Source organism: Mustela lutreola, chromosome 16 (genome assembly GCF_030435805.1).
Source record: "Mustela lutreola isolate mMusLut2 chromosome 16, mMusLut2.pri, whole genome shotgun sequence".
NCBI classification, from domain to species: domain Eukaryota; kingdom Metazoa; phylum Chordata; class Mammalia; order Carnivora; family Mustelidae; genus Mustela; species Mustela lutreola.
In genome coordinates this window covers 53,146,668-53,165,449 of record NC_081305.1, presented here as the reverse complement: position 1 = coordinate 53,165,449, position 18,782 = coordinate 53,146,668, and the positions used below count along the sequence as shown (strand labels likewise).

Below are 18,782 nucleotides of genomic sequence, written 5' to 3'. Positions count from 1 at the left end.
ACCACTGTCTTCTTTATCTTCACATCCCAAGGGTCCTTCTTTTGCTCCAAAAAGGAGACCAAATCAGGCTTTGACACAATGAGACCTGTTTAATAGAGAGACCGAATATACATATTGCTGGAGAGTCTTTCAACCTACACTGTGCTTAGCAGAGAAGAGAGAACATTGCAGAATTCTAAAAGATGATTTCCCAAACACTGCTGACCAGCAGCCCCTGTAGAACCTGAAGGACTTTCAAAGAGTCACATCCTAGGGACGCCTGGGTGGCTCAGTTGGTTGAGTGGTGCCTTCAGCTCAGGTCATGATCCCAGCAGCCTGGGATCGAGTCCCACATCGGGCTCCTTGCTTGGCAGGGAGCCTGCTTCTCCCTCTGCCTCTGCATGTGCTTGCTCTCTCTCTCTCTGACAAAAAAATAAATAAATAAATAAATCAAATAAATAAATAAATAAAATCTTTAAAAAAAAAAAAAGAGTCACATCCTAACTTGTGCTTCTAAGTATTGCCAATACAATAATAAGGTGTGAAAATTCGAGTTTAAATGCAGCCAGTACCATTTTATGCCCCCTCAATGGTTTCAAAAACGCTGATTTATATATAGAAATGTTGTTACCTGAAGGAAGGGGAGGCTAAAGCTGAAAGGCAATCATCAGGAGGATTTTTGTCTACACCTACTAATCCTTACTTGTGTTCCTTAGTGCAGTGGCCTGATCTCCAGTTATACAAGGAGGAATCATCCAAGAGACAGTCTTCAAAGGAGAATGAAACCCTGAGTGTGTTCTGGGAAATCTGGAAGGAGTCATTCTCACCGAGGAAGAGGAGGTGTCTATAGTTCTCCAACATCATATCCCGGTACAGTTGCCGTTGAGTGTGAGTCAGGCATCTCCACTCCTCCTCTGAGAATTCTATGGCCACATCTCTGAAGGTCAGCTGTCCCTGCAATAAATACCACAGTCACCAAGTGTCCATTGACACAGTTCATGATGGTCCCTAAAATCAAAGAGGGAGAGTTAGTGTCTCCAGCTAGACCCCAGCACCTGACCTTCACTGCTTACCTCACTGTACCCACCAGACTTTATCCCACATTTGACTTAACAATTTCTTTTCACCTTATCCCTTTTTTAAAACTTTTTAAAGCTTTTTATTTATTTTTAAAATTCCTTTTCAGTATTCCAAAATTCATTGTTTATGGACCACAACCAGTGCTCCATGCAATATGTGCACTCCTTAATACCCACCACCTGGCTCACCCAACCTCCCACCCCTCGCTCCTGCAAACCCTCAGATTGTTTTTCAGAGTCCACAGTCTCTCATGATTCATCTCCCCTGCCAATTTCCCCCAACTCCTTTTTCCTCTCCATCTCCCCATGTCCTGCATGTTATTTCTTATGCTCCACAAATAAGCGAAACCATATAACTGACTCTCTCTGCTTGACTTATTTCACTCAGCATAATCTCTTCCAGTCGCGTCCATGTTGATATAAAAGTTGGGTATTCATCCTTTCTGATGGAGGCATAATACTCCATAGTATATATGGACCACATCTTCCTTATCCATTCGTTCACTGAAGGGCATCTTGGTTCTTTCCACAGTTTGGTGACCGTGGCCATTGCTGCTATGAACCCTGGGGCACAGACGGCCCTTCTTTTCACTACATCTGTGTCTCTGGGGTAAATATGCAGTAGTGCAATTGCAGGGTCATAGGGGAGTTCTATTTTTCATTTCTTAAGGAATCACCACACCATTTTCCAAAGTGGGTGCACCAACTTGCATTCCCACCAACAGTCTAAGAGGGTTCCCCTTTCTCCACATCCACTCCATTCTAATTGGTGTAAGGTAGTATCTCAATGTGGTTTTGATTTGAATCAAATGATGGCTAGTGATGATAAACATTTTTTTTCATGTGTTTTAGCCATTTATATATCTTCACTGGCAAAGTGTCATAAAATCTATCTATGAAAAACCTAGAGTGATAGGGTGCCTGGGTGGCTCAGTGGGCTAAGCCTCTGCCTTTGGCTCAGGTCATGAGCTCAGGGTCTTGGGATCCAGCCCTGCATCGGGCGCTCTGCTCACTAAGGAGCCTATTTCCCCCGCCCTCTCTGCCTCTCTGCCTACTTGTGATCACTCTCTGTCAAATAAATAAAATCTTGAAAAAAAACAAAAACAAAAACCCACAGCGAATATCTTCCTCAATGGGAAAAAGCTGTCAGCCTTCTTTTTGAGATCAGGAACACCACAAGGATGCCCACTCTCATCACTCTTGTTCAACACAGTATTAGAAGTCCTAGCAATTGCAATCAGACAACAAAGAGAAATAAAAGGTATTCCAAATTGGCAATGAAGAAGTCAAACTCTCTCTTCGCAGATGACATGACACTTGATAGGGAAAACCCAAAAGACTCCATCCCCAGACTACTAGAACTCATTCAGCAATTCAGTAGTGTGACAGGATACAAAATCGATGTACAGAAATCAGCTGCTTTCTTATTCAATGAAAACACAGAAAGGGATATTAGAGAATTTATTCCATTTACTGTAGCACCAAGAACTATAAGATACCTGGGAATAAACCTAACCAAAGAGGTCAAGGATCTGTACTCGAGGAACTACAGAAGACTCATGAAAGAAATTGAAGAAGACACAAAAAGATGGAAGACCATTCCATGCTCATGGATCATAAGGATAAACATTGTTAAATGTCTATACTGGCGTGGCGCCTGGGTGGCTCAGTGGGTTAAAGCCTGTGCCTTCCGCTCAGGTTGTGATCCCAGGAGGATCGAGCCCCACATTGGGCTCCCTGCTCATCAGGGAGCCTGCTTTCTCATCTCTCTCTGCCTGCCTCTCTGACTACTTGTGATTTCTGTCTGAAAATAAATAAATAAAATCTTTTTAAAAAAATGTCTATACTGCCTAGAGCAATCTGTACTTTCAATGCCATTCTGATAAAAATTCCACTGGCATTTTGCAAAGAGCTAGAGCAAACAATCCTAAAATTTATATGGATTCAGAAGAGACCCCGAATTGCTAAGGAAATGCTGAAAAAGAAAAACAAAACTGGGGGCATCACGCTGCCTGATGTCAAGCTTTACTACAAAGCTGTGATCACCAAGACAGCATGGTACTGGCATAAAAACAGACACATATGTTGTGGAAAACCTGAGGTGGCCGAGGAAACCCAAACAGCACACGGAGAGATGGGAGAACACAGCTTTGTTAATGCCAGCGAGCTCAGTGGGCTCATTCCCAAAGACTGAGCACCTGACAGGGTTAGGAGTGAGTTTTTATGGTTACAGGCAATGGGGGATGGTGGGGGGTGGGTGGGTGTTTCCTCTCTCTCAGAAGGCCAGGGCACTTTCCTAGTCTCTCAAGGCCAAATGGCTCTTTCCCAAGGAAGTATAATCTGTGTGGAGGCACCTCAGGAGAGTGCTAAATCTCCTTAGGGACTGTTTCTCTTTCTTTTCTTATTCAAACAGGACTGGGAAACTGGTCTTTTTCTTCTGTCTCAGCAGGAGCAATGACTTGTTATCTTATCTTAGTCAAATGGGATGGCTAGTGGTCCTTTTCTTGGCCTTAGCAGGAGCAAAGGGGAACCAGGGACCAAAAGGGGCTGGAGCCAGGAGTCTCCATCCATCTCACATACACAGTGGAACAAAGGGACCAGATATGGACCCTCAACTCTATGGTCAAATAATCCTGAACAAAGCAGGAAAAAATATACAGTCAAAAAAAGTCAGTCTCCTCAATAAATGGTGCTGGGAAAATTGGACAGCTCTGTATATTAGAATGAAACTCGACCAATCTCTTACACCGTACACAAAGATAAACTCGAAATGGATAAAATACCTCAATGTGAGGCAGGAACCCATCAGAATCCTAGAGGAGAATATAGGCAGTAACCTCTTCGACATCGGCTGCAGCAACTTCTTTCAAGACATGTATACAAAGGCAAAGGAGGCAAAAGCAAAAATGAATTTTGGGGACTTCATCAAGATCAAAAGCCTCTACACAACAAAGGAAATCAGTCAACAAACCAAAAAGGCAACCCTCGGAATGGGAGAAAAGATATTTGCAATGACAATACAGACAAAGGGATGATATCCAGGATCTATAAAGAACTCAAACTCAACACACACAAAACAGATAATCCTGTCACCTCATCCTTTTCTTCAGCCACAACACCCCAAGGGCAGAGCCTCCTATGGTGAAAACGGAAACTAAGCAATAAAAGGTAATGGCTGCCCACAGAAAAGTGCTTGGGATGGCCCACTTTGAGGCAGAGGGACCAACATGGAACCCATGGACCTACAGTTCAAACTTCACGTCATTGAAACAAAAGTCTCCACCCATGGAGAATCACAAGCCTCATTTATCTAAAGTGCAAAGGGACCAGGTCTTAACCCAGGTTATGGGTCTGAGTGTCCACTGAAAAGGACACAAAAGTCAATATACATAGAGGATTCTAAACCAATGTTTGTAGCAGGTGTCAAATGGGACAAGAATGATGGCAGCAAAAAGGTATCCACCGGAAAATGAACTATCTTTTTACACATCATACACCACCAATACATTTAGGAAGTAGTTATATACATGTTAAAGTCATAGAGTAGAAAATTGTGACGGTGATTAATTCAAGAACTGTTTTCATTCACATGAGACTTACAAATAACATTGTGGATGATTCTGCCTCTGTATTTTATTCCCACTATCAACACAAACACATATAATGATACACATATAATAAAACAGCTATTTTTTATGGGGCTAGTATGATGAGGGATACAAGCAGAAAAACGTTTACCTTTAACTCAGAAGGCTGACCCACTTGCTTCCTAGTTCTGCAAAGAATCAAATATATACAGCTTGCTACATTTTTTTTTAAGATTTTATTTATTAGATGGAGAGAGATCACAAGCAGGCAAAGGGACAGGGGGCAGGGAGCAGTCTCCCTCCTGAGCAGAGAGCCCAATGCAGGGCTAAAGTGCAGGACCCTGGGATCAGGACCTAAGCTGAAGGCAGAGGCTCTAACCCACTGAGCCACCCAGGCGCCCCTGCTTGCTACATTTTTAAAGGGTCTCTCTCTTTTTTTTTTCTTTTTCTTAAAGGGTCTCTTGACTCCCTGTACATCTCACCAATATTAATATCAAATTGAATGATAGCATCGGAGAAATCTTGCAAAAGTAGTTTTACATGTACAAATTCGAACAAACATTCGTGATCTAATACTCTGTGTACCTACCCTCTCCCCTTGAACACTGAGCACATAACCACCAGCTTCATGCAGCTGACCTGCAGCTCCTTCTACCTACAGGTCCTGTACCCATGCTACTTAAATTAATTTCAAAGGGATTTTCATATATTGAAGAAGACTTACAGGATCCTGGAGGTCTGACTATTGTCCACCTGAGGTAGCTTTTACCTCTAGCAATGCATTACACTAAGACACCTGTCAATTCCTTGAAGAAAGTCAAACTTTGCTTGTGTCTAGTATTTATCGGTGGGTTGCACATTGTAAGGACATTTCATTTTCCTCTACATTTCTTTTGCTTTGTTCTCCTAATCAGATACTACAAGCAAAGAGAAACTAAGGAATTTCCAGCTGAAACGTGATGGTTTCTGCACATCACTCAGGATACCCATCAAAGACCCTCATGAATTTAAGAAGGAACAAATGAGCATTACTGGGGGGCTATCTGGAAGAAAGCATCAAGCCATTAAAAGAAGTTAACATCAGCTGTGATGGAACAAGTTGGTATGAGTGCCTATGGCACACTGAAGGACCTGTGACTACTGGTGTTGAGTAAGGGACTGGTGGGGCTGGGTAGGGATGGAAATGTCATGGGCTAAGTGACCAGGCTCACCAAAAATCCCAGGAATGAGGAGGCACAAGAAAACCAGAGATAAGGCAACAGAACCAGGCCACCTTTTTGTTTTAAACATCAGAGAGGACATATTCAAAGGAGAAGTAATCGTGGTGCTATCGGGGGTGACATCAAGCCTTGGTCAATTTTCTATAAAAGACCCACCATAAAAGTGCTCTGTGGCAACCCATTCCTGAATCCTCTCACTCCAGAAAGCTCTCTTTCTGTTCTCCCCTTCACTTGATACACTATCCCTTTACCATTTTGTGTCCGAGATTCCTTCTTCTGCTCCAGACAAACAAGAACCTTGCTAAGGTGTGTTCTCTGTTGAGGCCACTTTTAGGCAAACAGGCTTGAGCACTGGAATGGGAAAAGGCCGGGTGACTACCTGCCTGAACAGGGACAGTCTCATCAGATGACCCGTCCCCCCAAATTACCATAGGACCTAAGTAACCAATGGGCTACTTAGAACCAGGTCCCATTCCCAGAAAAATCGGTATTTGCCATTTCTACATGTGAGAAATGTCAGGAGAAAAAGAAGACCTTTGAAGTCAGACACAAGGCTTACCTGAGAAAGGGCCATTTCTTCTTCACTTCCTCCTTGGGTATTGGTCGGCAAAGCGATTCTAGGAGAAACCACAGCAGCATCAGGAGAAGGTGCTTTTAAAGGCACCACCAGAGAGAGCCTCTTCACCTATAAGCTGCTCGCCTGCAGGTAGGACTTTGTAATGCAGAAAAGTCTCCATTTCCAAGTCCTTTGTATCAGGAGCTATTCAGAAACAAGGAATTTCTCCTTGGAGAACAACTTTTGACTTTTTCTTTCTCTCTTTCCTGGGTCCTCCACAACTAGGGACACACAACTTCTGCTAGAGCAGAAATAAAGAAGAAAAGTGTGCTGCATGGACCTGATGCTTCTAGAATCACGGGGCGGAGGCCATGTTACGTCTGCTTGAGCCAAAGCCAGCACTCAGCTGTCTTCTATTCAGGGGAAGCCTTTTCCCTTAACCCTGGCTTCACCTAGGATCACCTGGAGCATTTAATTAACATAACACTTTTATTTCCACAAGGTATCCCAGTAGGGGCACCGGATATAATCTTTTCTTGAATTGCCACACAGGATCCTATTGGGAAGCATTTTGTGAGGTGACCATGCAAAAAACAGTAATCAAGGCTGTAGTTGTTATTCTGATTTAATGCATGCCTTCCCCATAGATCCAAGTTTATGGAGATTTGTATTTTCTGCCTCCTTTTCAGCTACACAAAGGGAGAGACAGACTTAAAAATGGAGTTTTCCCTTAGAAATATAAATATCTCTTAGAAAAATAATCAGACTAGGTTTCAGAGCTTTTCCTTTGTCTGCTGTTCCTACCCCCCCTCCCTGCTTTTTAAAGATTTTGTTTACTTTTTTGAGAGAGAGCACAAGGAATGGGGAGTAGCACAGGGAGAGGGAGAAGAGGATTCCCCACTAATCACGAATCCCGCTAGGGAGTTCTATCCCAGGGAAGAAGTTCGACAACATAGATAAGGTTCGGTGGGGTGAGGTCCAGAGCCGATGACCAAAAATGAATTGTTGAGACATCTTTAGGCACAATGGTCATTTATTAAAGCAGGGGGACAAGACCTGTGGGCAAGAAGAGCTGCTGTCTCGGGAATGTAAGGAGTGGTCTATTATATACTTCTAAGTTGGGGAGGAGATTAGGGAGGGCTGAAGACACTAAGGAATTTTGGATGCAAGGTTTCTAGGACCTTGAGGGACTAGCTATTGTCTGGGAAAAAGGTTATTCTTTACCAGTAAGAAAAAACTTCTCCTGAGACCCTTTATGATGAGGGAGCAGGAGGCTGGCTGAGGACAAAGCAAAAGCTGGTGTAAAGTTTTTTCCGGCGAGATAAACACAACACCAGGCAAAGTGGGTGCAAGGCAAGATTTATTAAAAACGCTCTCCGGCGAAGTTTCAGGGCTCAGGAGAAGGGGAGCCAGGAAAGTTGCGCCGGGAGGAGGTGGGCACCCTCGGGCGAGGTTCCGCCACTCTGGAAAGCAGAGTGGCGGAAGTCGCACCCAAGGCAGGGAGGAGGGGGCTTTTAAGGGGTCTCGGAGGAAGCTCAGGGGTCTTTTGGAAGTTTCCCTTATTTGGATATCCCGCCTGCTCATCGGGATCCCATTGGTCCACAGGAGCCCGGGGCGGGGGTCTCAGATTCCTGCTTGGGCCTTTGTTCTCCTGTCCGAGCTCAGGTCTTGTGGCGGGAACTTTCGCCATCTTTAGTAGCCCTTCCTGCCAGCCCAACATTCCGACCTTTTGCTTAATATAAAATGTTGTCAGGGGCGTCGACTGGGTTCTGGCTACTTCCTGCTGACAGGGGGCGTCGTCATGGGGGTAGTCGAAAGTGGGCAGGCGAGAGTAGGGCTGGAGGAGGAGTTGATTGACAGATACTCAGGCAAGTTCTTGTAGGCGACCCTGCAAGTACCGGAAAAGACAGGGAGCAACTGAGATTAGGAGGAGGATTATGCTTACAGGTCCCGCCAGAGGGAGCAGCCAGGTTACCCAGTTGTAGGGGTCCAGGCCCCAGGAGGATGTGTCTCGCCACTGTGCTTGGATCCGATCCCTGAGTTCTTTGATCCTGGAGGTAACTATATGATTGGTTAACAAAGTAACAACATTCTTCATTTAATAATAGGCAGGTCCCCCCTTTTTCGGCAGTCAGAAGGTCTAAGGCCCGTCGGTTCTGTAGAAAGCTAAGGCTGCCAGGCTGGTGACTTGCATCTGTAGGGCTGTGAGGGAGTCAGCAACCCGTTCCGTGTCATCATTCAGGGCTTGGGAGAGTTTGTAAGAAAAAAGTCTATGGAGGTTCCTATCCCCGCTGTTCCAGTTGCCACCTCTGTGGCTATTCCTGCCCCTGTTATGAATGGGAGGTGGGCAGCCCTTCCTCCATGGTGTTGGGGAAATAGGATGGACAGCAGCTGGGATTCAGAGTAGATGGTGGTAGGAGATAGTAGAATGAATATACAGCCCAGGGAGTCATTAGTGATCAGGCAGTGATAGACCGAGGGAGTACAGTACAGGAGGGAGGAATTAGTGATATGGCAGCTGCGGTGGTAAGGGAGGACACATTAATAATATGTAGGTTTCCCCCGATGGGGCCCATATGGACTGTATTATTTGTGGCCCTGAAGTTGGGGAGTGGCCAGTCAATAGGGAGGGGTATCCCTACGACATAGAGTGAGGTAAGGTAGATAGGATAAAAGAGGCGGGGAAATGGCTGGAGGGCTGTGATTTCTAAGAAAGGGCCAAGAGGCGGGGAAATGGCTGGAGGGCTGTGATTTCTAAGAAAGGGCCGGCCGTATAGTAATTCAAATGGGCTTAAGCCTGAAGACCCGCGGGGGCGGGGCGTAGCCAGGAGTCTGGTGAGAGCCATAGGCAAAAGTGTAGGCCAGGAAAGATGGGTTTCTAGGGTAGATTTGGTGAGTTGGGCTTTGAGCAGCCTGTTGGCCTTTTCTACCTTACCGATGACTGTGGGTGGTATGGGATGTGAAGTTTCCAGGTTGAGGCTCTCAGCTACCTGTTGGGTTACACTGGAGATGAAGGCAGGTCCGTTGTCCGACTGGAGGGTCCGGGGCAATCCGAACCTCGGGATGATGCGCTCGATGAGTATTGTAGCCACTACGTCTGCTGTTTCCTGGGCGATGAGGTATGCTTCGATCCAGCCTGTGAATGAATTTTATGGCAAGGCATGGGAGTGAAGTCCAGGTGTCAGTCTTCCCCCGGCTGATGACCTCGGAGCTGTTGGTTAGGCCCTGGTCTGCAGATTCCTCCTTGTGAATTCACGGCAGAACAGGTTTTGCAAGCCCTGTGGACAACTTCGATTACCTTAGATAAGGAAGGATGATAGAACAATGGCTGAAGAAATTAGTGGAGAGCCTATGGGCCACTATGGAGGGATTGGTGGATGTCAGTAATCAAGGTGTGCACCAGATTGCCTGGCAGGGCAATCCTGTCCTGGATCCACCCCTTATCTGGCAAGGGTTTAGGCAGTAAAGTTGCAGGGTTTAAGCGGGGGGAGGTAGAGAGAGAGAGATGCGGGTTCTCTAGGAATAGCAGATGGAATAGCTGGAGACGGGAGTCAGATGGGCCAGGGATCGGTGGCTAAGGAGCTCTGTGAGTCAGCAGGAGAGTAGACTGTGATGGGCTGCCCTAAGGTCATGTTGAGGGCCTTAGAGGGGGGTACTTGATATCCCTTGGCCCCCAGAAAGTTAAGTAGGGTGGAGGTGTCGTCTTGGGAGACCGAGAGGGAGGGGCTACAGAGGAGGAGGTCATCCACATATGTAGTAGAGTCCTGGCCTTAAGGACGCACTGCTGTTAAGTCTGTAGGCCTGGCCGACAATGTGAGGGCTGTCCCTGAACCCCTGGGGTAGAACAGTCCAAGTTAATTGTCCAGAAGCATGCGTGTCAGGATCCTCCCAGGTGAAGGCAAAAAGAAAATAGGAATCAGGGTGCAAGGGGACGGTGAAAAAAAGCGTCCTTTAGTTCCAGTACAGTAAAGTCATAGGTGTTTGGGGGAACGCGAGACAGTAGGGTTAGGAACGACTGGGTGGAGGGGGACCACGACCTCGTTGATAAGCCTAAGGTCTTGCACCAGTCGATAAGCCCCTGAGGGCCTGCGTACAGGGAGGATGGGGTGTTACGGGGGAAATGATGGGGATCAGGAGTCCCTGACGTTAAAGCCGTTCTATGATAGTTTCAGGCCCTGGCGGTGGGCTAAGGAAATAGGGAACTGAGCTTGAGGGAAACTTAGAGTTATCCTTAAGCTGTACTTGAACCGGGGTAAGGTGGGAAGCAATGATGGGTTCTGAGGTGTCCCACACCTGAGGGTCCACAGTAGGTAGGTCATCTGGAGCGGGGGTCGAGGGAGTGGAGAGGTGTAAGATGAGAAAGGTTGAGGTGGAGGGAGTAGAAGAAGGTGAGAGACAGATAGTTGCCCTCAGTTTCTGGAGAATGTCCCTACCCAGTAGAGGGACCAGGCAGGAAGGAATCATAGGAACGAGTGGGGGAAGGGAAACCCATCCAGGCTACAGGTAAGGGGAAGGGTCACCCTAGGATTGGAGGAGGTCCCATCGATCCCCATAACAGTAATTGGTGAGGTTCGAGTAAGTCCCGAGTAGGAAGGCAGAACAGAGTAGGTAGCCCCCGTGTCCAGCAAAAAAGAGATGGACTTACCCACTACCTGGAGCGTAACCCTGGGCTCGGCCTGGGTGAGAGGGGTGGCTGAGTCTGGGCTTCGTCAGTCGTCCTCCAATCCAAGCAGTTGAAAGGCCAGACTTACTATCTCGGGGGGTCCCCCACGTTGAGGCGCCGAAGATACCCCGAGGTTAGGGCAGTCGGATTTCCAGTGGCCCATCAAATGGCATTGAGGGCAAGGCCGAGTTGGCGGTTTTGGATTGGGGCACTGGCGAGCCCAATGTCCCTCGGCCCCGCATTTGAAACAGGCCCCCCGGCGGGGTGCGATTGGTTTCCCCTCTCTGCTGGCTCCCAGAGCCGGCCGGCCGCAGGGCTGCTACCAAGGCTTGGGTCTGCAACTGAACCTTTTGCTGGAATATGGCTTGTCGTTTAAGCTCAGCCGCCTCCTCACGGGAATTAAAAACCTTAAATGCCATTTTCACCAAGTCAGAAATGGGGGTCTGAGGGTCCTCCTCAGCCTTCTTTAACTTTCTCTGTATATCCGGTGCCGATTGAGAGATAAAATGAGTAGCCAGTACCGTGGCCCCTGCAGGAGAGGCAGGGTCCAAGCGAGTGTACTGGGTTAAAGGTTAGGTCAACTGGTTAAGAAACATGGTGGGGTTGTCGTAGGGGCCTGGACAATATCCCTAATCTTGTCATAATTAACGGCCTTATTAGAGGCTGCCCGCATGCTGGCTATGAGACACTGGACCATGCGGTCGCGGCGCCAGTGGCCATCTTGGCCATCCTGATAATCCCAACCTGGTTCTACAGCTGGGACCGCCCGGGCTCCAACTGGCATGGCAGCATCAGTGAGATGGACTTGATCCTCGTGCTCTGGGGCAGCAGCCTGGATGCGTTCCCTCTCCTCTATGGTGAGGGTGGTGGTCTGGACCACATGTAAATCATGCCAGGTGAGGTCATAGGCTTGGGCCAGATACTGGAATTCTTTAATGTAGTTATCAGAACTGGCCGAAAAGGAGCCCAAACGTTTCTCAATTTGGGAAAGGTCCCGTAGAGAGAAGGGCGCATGAACTGAAAATTCCTCAACTCCAGCAACCTCCCTTGGGGGGCAGACTAACTCAGCGGGGGGCTTTCGAGCCCTAGTGCTGCTGGAGCCACACAGACACATTCACGCAGTCAGGCACTCTTCAGATTCAAACAGATTGGACACCCTCCCCTTTGGGTATCCCTGGCTAATGGGAGGTGATCAGTCTCCCCTTCCATTCTTTACCAAAGGATCTAGCTCAAACAGTAGCCCTGCGGCTGTTACAACTGAATTCAATTAAACACAAAAGGTGTTTACCAACAGCTTTCAAAAGCGTAAACCTAGTTCTGGCGACCAGCACTGGGGTATTTTATCCCATTCTGTTAAAGGTTACCAAAGACTTTGAATGCTACCTTAAGAATGACCCATTAAAACTCTGAGACACAAGTAACCAGCAGTTCTAGTCATCTCTTTGCTAGCAGATTTTAACAAATAACAAGAGCCTACTTGACCTTCAGTAAACTTTGATTGGAGTTTCCCGTTTACTGCGGATAAATTTGTCAGGAGTTCGGATAGGAGTGGGCAGGGAGAGGAGGAGGGGTAGACGAGAGCGCTGGTTCAGAAATCCTGAATTTAAGGGACCTTGGGGTGAAGGATCACGGTAAAGAGGAGGAGGAGGAGGAACCAGAGGCCCTCTTGTCAGTGGGTGGGTGAAGCTCTCCGGGGGTTCAGAGAGAGGAGACGGGGAGGAGAGGTCCAAGTCTTTGGGAGCAGTGGGTGGCAGGATAGGGGGAGGGGAGCCGGCCAAGAGGACCTGAGAGGTGGAGCAGTGAGAGCAGAGGAAGGGGCGAGAGTGCAGAGTCCAGGGACGCCTGGGTGGCTCAGTTGGTTAAGCAGCTGCCTTCGGCTCAGGTCATGATCCCAGCGTCCTGGGATCGAGTCCCACATCGGGCTCCTTGCTCCGCAGGGAGCCTGCTTCTCCCTCTGACTCTGCCTGCCACTCTGCCTGTGCTCGCTCTTGCTCTCTCTCTCTCTGACAAATAAATAAATAAAAATCTTTAAAAAAAAAAAAAAAAAAAGAGTGCAGAGTCCAGAAAGCTGGACATAAGGGACCTTGGCCCATCTGCCTTGGTGCCTGCCGAGGTTATTTAGGTCCATGAAAATCTGATAGTTAAACATGCCTTCCGAAGGCCATTGGGACTGATTGTCTAATCGGTATTGTGGCCAAGCGACAGTACAGTAACATCGTTTTCGCAGGTCCTGGTCCAGTTCCAGGGTTTTAAGATTGGCCAGCAGGCCTAAAACACCCCCGAGATGTTTTAGGGTCGAATTTGGATTGGGAGGTCCCCACGATTCGTTGCCGGGCAACCCGAGGGCTGGAGGAAGGCGTCCCCTCGTCCACCACTGGGTTGCGGAAAAACTGTGTCGACTGCCGTAGAGGTTAGGACGTCTCCCAGCCTCTCGGAGTCACGGAGGTCACCTGGTGACCGGTGGGGTCCACCCTGACGCGGCCGCGATTAGGGCAGGGCTTTCCGGAAGGAGGCGCGGAATCGGGGAAACTCACCACAGCTTCGGAAGTGGCGTTCGGAAAGGCAGGTCCGGTTTGGCCAGGGAAAGGAGAGAGCCTCCCCACTGTGTGGGGGCTCAATCTCCTTCCCGGGTCTCGGCACCAAATGTAAAGTTTTTTCCGGCGAGATAAACACAACACCAGGCAAAGTGGGTGCAAGGCAAGATTTATTAAAAACGCTCTCCGGCGAAGTTTCAGGGCTCAGGAGAAGGGGAGCCAGGAAAGTTGCGCCGGGAGGAGGTGGGCACCCTCGGGCGAGGTTCCGCCACTCTGGAAAGCAGAGTGGCGGAAGTTGCACCCAAGGCAGGGAGGAGGGGGCTTTTAAGGGGTCTCGGAGGAAGCTCAGGGGTCTTTTGGAAGTTTCCCTTATTTGGATATCCCGCCTGCTCATCGGGATCCCATTGGTCCACAGGAGCCCGGGGCGGGGGTCTCAGATTCCTGCTTGGGCCTTTGTTCTCCTGTCCGAGCTCAGGTCTTGTGGCGGGAACTTTCGCCATCTTTAGTAGCCCTTCCTGCCAGCCCAACAGCTGGCACCTTGCACCCCCTCTTCACCTGCTCCCCTCCATATGTGTAGCATTCCTCAGGCACCCCTGACCGCCATAAAATGATAAATAGTTAACTTGCAGGGATCTCAATCCTGCAGAACAGGAATCTCCCTTGCTCTACAGATGTCCTAGAGACCTAAACAGGGAGGTTACCTTATCAATAGCACAAATTTCCAGAGGCAAATAACTCTCAGTTCCTGAAGCCCTAATGTCTCCCTCCCCACCATAAACCGGAGGAGACTGAGGGAGAAGGGAATGTAAATGATAGCAGGATCATAACACCCCACCAAGAATCTCCCAACTATCTTGATGTTAATGCCTGACCTAAAGACGACATTGATCAAGCCATAAGGGCAAGGCCTCCCCCCCACACACCCCGGCACCTTGTAGGCCCTCCTTAATATGTGAAAACTCTGTTGAAACCTCCCATCCCTTCATCACCTTCCCCCAACCACAAGGTATATAACCTGCCATCCCTCACAATCCGGGGCAGCAGCTCTTCCTGCCCACGGGTCCTGTCCCCGTGCTTTAATAAACCACCATTTTGCACCAAAGATGTCTCAAGAATTCTTTCTTGGTCATCAGCTCCGGACCTCAGCCTACCGAACCTCACCTAGGTTCTAGAACTTCATCGTATGACGCCCAACGTGGGGCTGTGAGTCTTTACATTTGGACTCTGAGCTTTGGTGCAAAATTGGTGAGTACTTTCTCTCATTTTCCTGTACTCTCATTCCAGGGCTTTTCAAGGAAAAGTTTCAAGGAAAAGTTCTTATTGGAACACTTGCATGTCAATTGCTCAGGCTGCAATCCTCTAGCCCGTGGCTACTCCACGGGGAGGAGAGCATCTGCCTTTTGGCTGTAAGCTAGTACCCTGGCCAGAATGGCAATAAGACCCAGAAACTTGATACCCTCTCTTTATTCCTATTCTTATATAAAGTTGTCTCTCTTGGGCACGGGACAGCCACCTAAGTCACCAGGATGGCTGCCAATCTTAAGACTCCCGTGTGAGGTTTCCTCCTGATTGATCTAATGTGATCCCCTCCACATCCCTGGTCTAGCCACTTCTGGCCACGAAACCTCCACTGGGAGCCGGCCGAAACCAGTACCCAATTGAATTAAAACGCAACCGGGGACCGTTTCCTAGGGAAGTTGGCTGTAAGGACCACATGTGTTGGAATGTCGCATAGACCATGATGGATTTCAGACTTTACTGTTTCTTGTTAGTGTCTTCTACAAACTACCTAAAGCTATGAAATTGGGTAATTTCCCCTTGCCAAACTTTTCTAGTATTTCCATGGGTTAATATGGCAAAACAGTATGCAGTCTTCAGGACAGACAATGGCATGGCATGGCACAGTTTCCTAGTCCATTCACCAGGCACCCATCCGTAGCCTAGGATGCGATGGGGAAGTGGAGGGACGCCGGCACGCCTCCAGGGCCTTTTAAGGCAGGATGGTGATCAATAGCATATCTTGAGGGACACCTCCGGTCGCTTTTGACACCTAAAACGTCTGACATACCCTGTGTGGGATGCCACCCAGGAGTCAGGGGATTTGGTAATGAACCTTCATTACTTTTCTGGAAGCATGGACTCAGTAGGCTTCTTCAGTTCCCAAGGACTCTACCTTGGGGTGCCTTTTAACCCACTGGAAATAATTTGGATTGCAAAACTTAGGAAAGGACTGAGCTCCTGTAACACTACATGGCCTCAGTGGGATCTATCAGTTAGATCTCCTCTGCAGGAAACAGGGCAAATGGACCTAGGATACCTTCACTGCTCATACCTAGGCCTTTATTGCTCTGCACCAGGACCCTGGACTAAGGGGCTTTTGCGGAATGTGTTTGCCCAAATGAGTCAGCTAGTAAACTTTCTCCTGACATATTCGATGATAATTACGTAAATAAGCCTTCTTTTTTTTTTTTAAAGATTTTACTTATTTATTTGACAGACAGAGATCACAAGTAGGCAGAGAGGCAAGCAGAGAGAGAGAGGAGGAAGCAGGCTCCCCGCTGAGCAGAGAGCCCGATGTGGGGCTCGATCCCAGGACTCCGGGATCATGACCTGAGCTGAAGGCAGAGGCTTTAACCCACTGAGCCACCCAGGCGCCCCAAATAAGCCTTCTTCTAGTAAACCCAGGTTGCTGGGCCATCCCTAGCAAAGGGGACTCTGGCTTTATTTCTCTGTTTCTCCTAATAGATGTGGAGGCTTCTCCCTCACTCACTTCCCATGTTAATGGCTATAACTGGAGCCAACTGGGGTTAGTCTAACTCGAGACAGAGACTGTAAGGACTACTCCCAAGCAGCTGCCAAAACTCTCTTTGTTTCAGGGAAGTTTCTCTGTCTTCTCTGTCCCGACTTGGACTGCCTAACCCCTCCCCCCTTGCTGGTGGGAAAGCATGGCATCTGCTCCTCTGTTGGGGCTTATGAGCGCTGAAACCGGGAATCCTTTCTCTGCCTCCTGGCAGCACTTTGTTTCCTCTGTTTTCCCCTTCTGTTTCTGCACCAACGTGCGTGCAGTCTGCATGACTAGCCTCTAGATCATGCACCACAGCTCCTTCTCTCTTCACTGTCAAGGAGCAAGAAGAGCATCCCCTGGACCTAACACCCCCACTCAGATCTTCCCACGCATGTCTCAGGTAAACATTCAAAGTGGAGTGGGCCCAGGTGAAATGTAAATCACTATTGGAACTAAGTTAAGTTTGTTGGTTTAATTAAGATAAGATGCGTCTTTGAAGTTACAGCAGTAAATGTGAAGCTTTTATTCTATCAAAGTTTATTGAAGGTCAAATAAGCTTGTGTTATTTATTAAAATTTGTTAGCAAAGAAATGACTAAACTGATGGTTAATTGTCTGTCTCAAAGTTCTAATGGGTAATTGCTGAAGTAGCTTTCAAAGTCTTTGGTAACCTGAAAGTTTTAAAGTTTTGCTTGGATGACAAATGGAATTGACTTGTGGACATCTATATCTTAACCAAACAGGATAAAATGCTAAGTCGTTAATTACTGGATGTAGGTTTGTGCTTTTGACTTCTTACTGCAAAGAAACTAAGAGTATTTAAATCTGCTGGTAAACTTGTTTTCCACTTAACTGATTCATAAATTGCCACCTGAAGAATTCTGTTGTAGCAGTTCACAATTGGTTAATAACTAAAGGTGTTTCTAAGAATACAAAGTTCTGCTTAGTTTAACTAACACTGATGGAAATAAGGGAAACTCTGTATGTAGGAAAGTAGGAGATATGTAAGAAAGATTTAAGGAATGGGAATACATTTTGTTGAAGGTAAGGGAAGGTAATTTTGTCCTAAATGAGATGGTTGTTTGGAAGGAAATGGCTTGGGACAAAACTTGAATGCAAAGGAAAGTTGTAAAAGGTTTGTGAATGGAAATCTTCAGAAAAGGAATTTTAGTTATGGTCAAGAATGGACTAAGATTGAAATGAATGGGTTTTTAAGGTACATTGGTATAAGACTGAAATTGTCTCTGTTCAAAAGGACAAAGTTTTCTTAGATTAATTGATCTGCTGTTAAGAAAATGTAAATGGTTTTCTCTTTGCCTGCCCAGAAAATTCAGTTCCTATGTCTTTTTTTTTTTCAGGTGTTTAACATCCCTAATTATATTTAGGCATGTGCTTCAAAACTTTCTAAGATTTTAGCAAATGTTGACAAGATTTAAATTGTAAATCTCTTTAACTCAGGCTTTTCCTTGGTATGTGAAGTTGCTCATGAAGTACTACTGAACCAATGATAAACCTTGGATTACATTTGGGAAAATACTGTAACTATTCTAGAGATTCTACGCACTTCCTAAAGTTTTAATGTTTTGAGAGATCACCGCTTGATACTGTAATTATGGAAATGTTATGTGTCACAGAAGTAACCTGATTTCCTTGCAGCTAAATTGTAAACTCCTGTGTCTCTTCAGCTCTAACGATATCCATTCTGAGTTTTTGTCATTTATAATTGTTTTAATTCTCTTGTAAAATGAGTTTTATCTTCAAGGAGATTCCTATAAAGAACTTTCGGGACAAATACAGATATTTGATATGCTTGAAAATCCTAAAACTGAAATGGGTAAGAATTTCCAAAACTGACTAAAGCCGCATTCACCAGAATTAGTAACATGGAACTAAATGAACTAAAAGATTATAGTGTTGTGTCTCTTAATGTTTTGTCTTATTTTATACATTGCTGGTTCTTTAATGTTTGCTCTTCCAGACTAGGGATACTTTTTCTTAAGTTATCTGTAACTTATAGAGATGTAAAAGTGATCATTTGTAAACGAATCAAAGCATTCAACTTTTCTTTCTATCTGAGCCCTCTGAAACCAAAAGGTCTCAGTTAAGTATTCTTTCTTCCATGGCAATCAGTCATTTGCATAAGTTCAATAAGAATCTGTTCTCCTTGTTAACAGGAAAGAATTGGAAACACGGGTTATTTTACCAAGGCTTTGACTGGGATGTCATATTTGAAAAGACTCAGATATGACCAGACAGCTTTAAGGAACTAAGGTTGACTTTATGAAACCTGGAGCCATAAAGCCCCTTGGGACTGTTGGCCTGATACCTTGCTTACAGAGTTCCCAGCAGCCTCACCAGGTGAGTAAAGAATGTCACTCCT

General features: G+C 46.7%; 1 protein-coding gene across 1 annotated transcript in view; it reads right to left on the bottom strand.

Annotated features, from left to right (window-relative positions):
* Positions 1-678: 678 nt before the first annotated feature.
* Positions 679-18,782, bottom strand: part of LOC131817701 (zinc finger protein 883-like) — a 39,165-nt gene continuing 21,061 nt past the window's right edge. The window contains 2 exon segments of the mRNA XM_059151230.1: positions 679-933; positions 6,425-6,482. Of these exon segments, the coding sequence (XP_059007213.1) occupies positions 679-933; positions 6,425-6,482 (313 nt within the window).